Here is a 6,824-nt window from a genome sequence, read left to right as displayed (position 1 = left end):
TACCTGTCCAACTGCTACTTAAACGCTGGGAGGTAGTCCCTGCCTCAACCGTCTCCTGTGGCGAGTAGATGCGGGGACGTGTGGAGCGCAGGGGCAGCGTGCAGAAGATGCACAAAGTCACACAAAAATCTAAGTGCTGAATTACTCCAGCACTTCACGGTTTAGACCCTGTGGTTTCCTCGTAGCTACGTGAACTTGTTTAAGAAGGAACTGCAGATTCTGGAACATCGAAGGTACACAAAAATGCTGGAGAAACTCAGCGGGTGCAGCAGCATTTATGGAGCGAAGGAAATCGGCAACGTTTCGGGCACGAAACGTTACCTATTTCCTTCGCTCCATAGATGCTGCTGCACCCGCTGAGTTTCTCCAACATTTTTGCGCAGCTCCGTGAACTTGGTGTAGGGAAGGAACCGCAAATGTTGGTTTAAACCTTCAGACTTCAGACTTAAACCTTTAAACCTTCAGACTTCAGTTACTCGCTGAGTTGAGTAAACCCAGGTTTTTTTTTTTAAAGTCGCGTATAACTTTTTTCTTCCGGCTGGTTACGACGCACCTCCAGCAGGAGATGACGAGGGGGATGTCCCAGTAGATCCCGCCCCTCCGGTCTCGGGCAGCATATAAATGGTTTGCAACGGCTGGTGAAGGGAACACGAACTTGCACCATGAACTGCAGCGCACCGCTGCCGGGATCTCCGACTCTCTGCCTGCAGCCACTCTGGGACCGTCTGCTGGGCTTGGAAGGTTGGATCAGGTCCCCCTTCTTCCCCGTGAGCTTCTCGCTGGGGGTCTACCTGTCCTTCTGCCTCCCGTACGTGGTCATGGACCTGCTGGCCCCACGGGTGGTCGCCCTGCAAAGGTACAAGATCCAGGCTCAGAACCACCCCAGCGTCAAGATGATGGCCAATTGCCTGTTCCAGACCTTGTACAATCACCTCATCTTCATCTTCCCCTTGTCCGTGGGACACTGGTACTGGAGCCCGATGGACCTCCCGCTCGCCGCGCCCGAGTTGCCCAGGACGGTGTTGGACATCTTGGCTTGCCTGCTGCTCTTCGACTTCCAGTACTTCGTGTGGCACCTCCTCCACCACAAGGTGCCCTGGCTCTACCGCACCTTCCACAAGGCCCACCACAAGTACACGGCCACCTTCGCCCTCACCACCGAGCACTCCGGCGCCTGGGAGACCTTGTCCCTGGGATTCTTCGCCGCCGTCAACCCGGTCATCCTCGGGTGCCACCCGCTCTGCAGCTTCCTCTTCTTCACCGTCAACATCTGGCTGTCGGTGGAGGACCACTCGGGCTACGACCTCCCCTGGGCCACCCACCGCCTGGTGCCATTCGGCCTGTTCGGGGGTGCACCCCACCACGACCTGCACCACATGAAGTTCAAGGCCAACTATGCACCATACTTCACGCACTGGGACCGGCTTCTGGGCACCCTCGCCACGCTCCACGCCAAATCCACGTGAGACCGTGGATCCCAAAAACGCTTGGCCGGGAACAGATATTGATGGAGAGACAATAGCCAATAGGCAATGGACAATAAGTGCAGGAGTAGGCCATTCGGCCCTTCGAGCCAGCACCGGCCATTCAATGTGATCATGGCTGATCATCTACAATCAGAAGGCATTCCTCCCTTCTCCCCATATCACCTGACTCCGCTATTTTTAAGAGCTCTCTCTTGAAAGCAATGCTTTTTTCAAAGCATGATGTTTTCAACGCAAACAAAAAAAAGACTGACTTCACCGAAGAGATGTTTGTTTGGCTCAAGACTTTGCAAATCTCTCATTCATTGTTCTTTATCTCTCCACAACTTCGCCCGCATCTCTCGTGTCCCTGGTCCTGACTCTCAAGCCTGAAGAACGGTCTCGACCCGAAACATCGTCTCCCCAGAGATGCTGCTGAGTCCCCCGCTGAGTTACTCCAGCACTTTGTGCCCAACTTCGGTTATCCACTCAAGAGCGATTCTGCTGAAGAGATGTTTTCCACAAAAGACTTTTACTTGTATGAAAGGAACATTGCTACACTACGGTCACCCACCTGAGACTATGGTCACCGTGTGTAAATAAAGAACTCGTAACAAAATAACTGAAATAACTGCAAAGCACTTTTAATGTTATTACTTGAAGTTCGTTGCTTCGAGTTTCTAATGAAAATATCGGTCATTACTGCAGGTCGGTAATCACATGGACATGAAGTTAGCAAAGACTCTGAAAGTCTGGCTGGAAGTGTGTAACATTTTTAAAATTGTAAAGCATTGATTTATTTTTGCTACAGACGTTTTTCGCGAGTTTTTACAATTAATATTCACAAAGTTTGCACTAATATATTTATGTGTTTAATATATGAATTAAAAAATCAAATTTATTTATATATGTGAGCATTCGGTGTGGTGTTTGACTAGCGAAAGTAGACAAAAAATGCTGGAGAAACTCAACGGGTGAGGCAGCATCTATGATGACAAGGAGTAGGCGACGTTTCGGGTCGAGACCCTTCTTCAGACTGATGGGGGGTGGTAGGGTGGGGTGGGGGGTATCTTATCGCACGCAACGAAAACATTAGGAAATAACTGCAGATGCTGGTTTGCACCGAAGATAGACACAAAACGCTGGAGTAACTCAGCGGGACGGGCAGCATCTCTGGAGGGAAGGAACGGGCGACGTTTCGGGTCGAGACCCTTCTTCAGACTGAGAGTCAGGGGGAGGGGAGGGGAGCGAGACACAGAGATATGGAAGGGTAAGGTGTGAAAACACAGATCAAAGGGGGCGAGGCTCAAGGAAATGTAGAATGATACATTGTTAGCTGAGGGGAAGGTGACAGCGAGTTTCTGTTAGCACGTGTGTCAGGTTTAAATGTCCACAGGCGAAGGAGCTTAGTTTGGAGATACAGCGCGGAAACAGGCCCTTCGGCCCAACGGGTCCGCACCAAGTCAAGTCAAGTCAAGTCAAGTCAAGTCACTTTTATTTCTACAGCACATTTAAAAAACAACTCTCGTTGGCCAAAGTGCTTTACATTGGTGGAGGTACTAACGTTATACAACAGTGGTTCATAGATTAAGTACATACATCACTACATACATATTGCCCTCACTCAGAGGACGTCGAGAAAGGCTTGGGAGTAAAGATGAGTTTTAAGTCTCGACTTAAAGGAGTCGATGGAGGGGGTAGTTCTGATTGGAAGAGGGATGCTGTTCCACAGTCTAGGAGCTGCAACCGCAAAGGCACGGTCGCCCCTGGGCTTATGCCTAGACCGCGGGATGTTCAGTAACCCCAAGTCGTCCGATCTGAGGGACCTGGAGGTGGTGTGGTGGGTAAGCAGACTTTTGATGTAGGTGGGGGCAAGCCCGTTAAGGGCTTTGTAGACATAAAGGAGGATCTTGAGATTTATTCGAAACCGCACAGGGAGCCAGCAGAGAGAGGCCAGGGTCGGGGTGATGTGGTCCCTTTTTCGGGTGCCCGTCAGGAGTCTCGCTGCGGCGTTTTGGACCAATCAGCGATCCCCGCACATTAACACTATTCTGCACAATTTACATTTATAGGGAGGTTGTTAATTCAGAAACAAGGGTCCTGAACTTAAAGAAAGGTAACTTTAAGGGTATGAGACGTGAATTGGCCAAGATAGACTGGCAATTGATCCTTAAAGGGTTGACGGTGGATATGCAATGGAAGGCATTTAAAGACTGCATGGATGAACTACAATAATTGTTCATCCCAGTTTGACAAAAGAATAAATCAGGGAAGGTAGTGCATCCGTGGATAACAAGGGAAATCAGGGGTAGTATCAAAACAAAAGATGAAGCATACACATTAGCCAAAAAAAGAGAAATTCAGAGTCCAGCCGAGGAGGACAAAGGGCTTAATTAGGAAAGGGAAAATAGATTATGAAAGAAAACTGTCAGGGAACATAAAAAACTGACTGCAAACGTTTTTATAGATATGTGAAGAGAAAACGATTAGTTAAAATAAATGTAGGTCCATTGCAGTCAGAAACAGGTGAATTGATCATAGGGAACAAGTACATGGCAGACCAATTGAATAACTAATTTGGTTCTGTTTTCACTAAGGAAGACATAAATAATCTGCCGGAAATAGCAGGGGACCGGGGGTCAAATGAGATGGAGGAACTGAGTGAAATCCAGGTTAGCCGGGAAGTGGTGTTAGGTAAATTGAATGGATTAAAGGCCGATAAATCCCCAGGGCCAGATAGGCTGCATCCCAGAGTACTTAAGGAAGTAGCCGCAGAAATAGTGGATGCATTAGTGATAATTTTTCAAAACTCTTTAGATTCTGGAGTAGTTCCTGAGGATTGGAGGGAAGCTAATGTAACCCCACTTTTTAAAAAGAGAGGGCGAGAGAAAACGGGGAATTACAGACCAGTTAGTCTAACGTCGGTAGTGGGGAAACTGCTAGAATCAGTTATTAAAGATGGGATAGCAGCACATTTGGAAAGTGGTGAAATCATTGGGCAAAGTCAGCATGGATTTATGAAAGGCAAATCATGTCTGATGAATCTTATAGAATTTTTCGAGGATGTAACTAGTAGAGTGGATAAGGGAGAACCAGTGGATGTGTTATATCTGGACTTTCAGAAGGCTTTCGACAAGGTCCCACATAAGAGATTAGTATAAAAACTTAAAGCACACGTTATTGGGGGTTCAGTATTAATGTGGATAGAGAACTGGCTGGCAGACAGGAAGCAAAGAGTAGGAGTAAACGGGTCCTTTTCACAATGGCAGGCAGTGACTAGTGGGGTACCGCAAGGCTCAGTGCTGGGACCCCAGCTATTTACAATATATATTAATGATTTGGACGAGGGAATTGAATGCAACATCTCCAAGTTTGCGGATGACACAAAGCTGGGGGGCAGTGTTAGCTGTGAGGAGGATGCTAGGAAGCTGCAAGGTGACTTGGATAGGCTGGGTGAGTGGGCAAATGCATGGCAGATGCAGTATAATGTGGATAAATGTGAGGTTGTCCACTGGTGGCAAAAACAGGAAAGTAGACTATTATTTGAATGGTGGCCGATTAGGAAAAGGGGAGATGCAACGAGACCTGGGTGCCATGGTACACCAGTCATTGAAAATAGGCATGCAGGTGCAGCAGGCAGTGAAGAAAGCGAATGGTATGTTAGCATTCATAGCAAAAGGATTTGAGTATAGGAGCAGGGAGGTTCTACTGCATTTGTACAGGGTCTTGGTGAGACCACACCTGGAGTATTGCGTACAGATTTGGTCTCCTAATCTGAGGAAAGACATTCTTGCCATAGAGGGAGTACAGAGAAGGTTCACCAGACTGATTCCTGGGATGTCAGGACTTTCATATGAAGAAAGACTGGATAGACTCGGCTTGTACTCGCTAGAATTTAGAAGATTGAGGGGGGATCTTATAGAAACTTACAAAATTCTTAAGGGGTTGGACAGGCTAGATGCAGGAAGATTGTTCCCAATGTTGGGGAAGTCCAGAACAAGGGGTCACAGTTTAAGGATAAGGGGGAAATCTTTTAGGACCGAGATGAGAAAAACATTTTTCACACAGAGTGGTGAATCTCTGGAATTCTCTGCCACAGAAGGTAGTTGAGGCCAGTTCATTGGTTATATTTAAGAGGGAGTTTGATGTGGCCCTTGTGGCTAAAGGGGTCAGGGAGTATGGAGAGAAGGCGGGTACAGGATACTGAGTTGGATGATCAGCCATGATCATATTGAATGGCGGTACAGGCTCGAAGGGCCGAATGGCCTACTCCTGCACCTATTTTCTATGTTTCTCCCCAGAACCTCTGACACTTTGGTACGTTCGGTACCTCCTGTAACTTCCACCCGACGGCAGGAGTGAAATGAGAGCGTGGCCTGGGTGGTGTGGGCCTCTGATGATGCTGGCTGCATTTTTGAGGCAGGGACTCCTGTAGATCCCTTCTTCGATGGCGGAGAGGTCAGCACCCGTGATGCTATTTAGTAAACCTGTGGTTTTCTGAACAACAGGGAAGGTAAGGTTAAAGATCACTCTGGGGAGAGACAAAGATGAACGGCTAAAGAGACATTGACCGTGGAATCCACAAGTAACTATTGTGTAGATCCCTTCCAGGGGAGGACAGTAACTGTGACGGACTGGGCAGTGTTCACCACTTTTTTGTATAAGGGTGGAATGAATGGAGGGATATGCATCACATCACAGGGTTGCACAGCGGGAGAGTTGCAGCCTCACAAGAGACAATAGACAATAGGTGCAGGAGTAGGCTATTCGGCCCTTCGAGCCAGCACCGCCATTCAATATGATCATGGCTGATCAACCCCAATCAGTACCCCGTTCCTGCCTTCTCCCCGTATCCCCTGACTCTGCTATCTTTAAGAGCCCTATCTAGCTCTCTCTTGAAAGCATCCAGAGAACCTGCCTCCACCGCCCTCTGAGGCAGAGAATTCCACAGACTCACCACTCTCTGTGAGAAAAAGTGTTTCCTCGTCTCCGTTCTAAATGGCTTACTCCTTATTCTTAAACTGTGGCCCTGGTTCTGGACTCCCCCAACATCGGGAACATGTTTCCTGCCTCTAGCGTGTCCAAACCCTTAACAATCTTATATGTTTCAATGAGATCTCCTCTCATCCTTCTAAACTCCAGAGTGTACAAGCCCAGCTGCTCCATTCTCTCAGCATATGACAGTCCCGCCATCCCGGGAATTAACCTTGTAAACCTACGCTGCACTCCCTCAATAGCAAGAATAGCTCAATCACAGCGCCAGGGATTCGGCTTCAATCCTGACTACGGGTGCTGTCTGTACGGAGTTTGTACGTTCTCCCCGTGATCTGCGTGTGTTATCTCCGAGACCTTTGGTTTCAC

At 48.1% G+C, this 6,824-nt stretch overlaps 1 protein-coding gene across 1 annotated transcript; it reads left to right on the top strand.

Moving 5' to 3' along the window:
- Positions 1-650: 650 nt before the first annotated feature.
- On the top strand, positions 651-6,241 carry ch25h (cholesterol 25-hydroxylase). The gene is made up of 2 exons (XM_033034376.1): positions 651-1,543; positions 6,200-6,241. The coding sequence occupies exon 1, from the start codon at positions 663-665 to the stop codon at positions 1,464-1,466; it is 804 nt and encodes a 267-aa protein (XP_032890267.1). The 5' UTR covers positions 651-662; the 3' UTR covers positions 1,467-1,543; positions 6,200-6,241.
- The last annotated feature ends 583 nt before the right edge of the window (positions 6,242-6,824 follow it).

The sequence above is a fragment of the Amblyraja radiata genome, chromosome 15 (assembly GCF_010909765.2).
Source record: "Amblyraja radiata isolate CabotCenter1 chromosome 15, sAmbRad1.1.pri, whole genome shotgun sequence".
NCBI lineage: Eukaryota > Metazoa > Chordata > Chondrichthyes > Rajiformes > Rajidae > Amblyraja > Amblyraja radiata.
The sequence above is the reverse complement of the archived record's forward strand: the minus strand, read 5'-3'. Positions and strand labels throughout refer to the sequence as shown.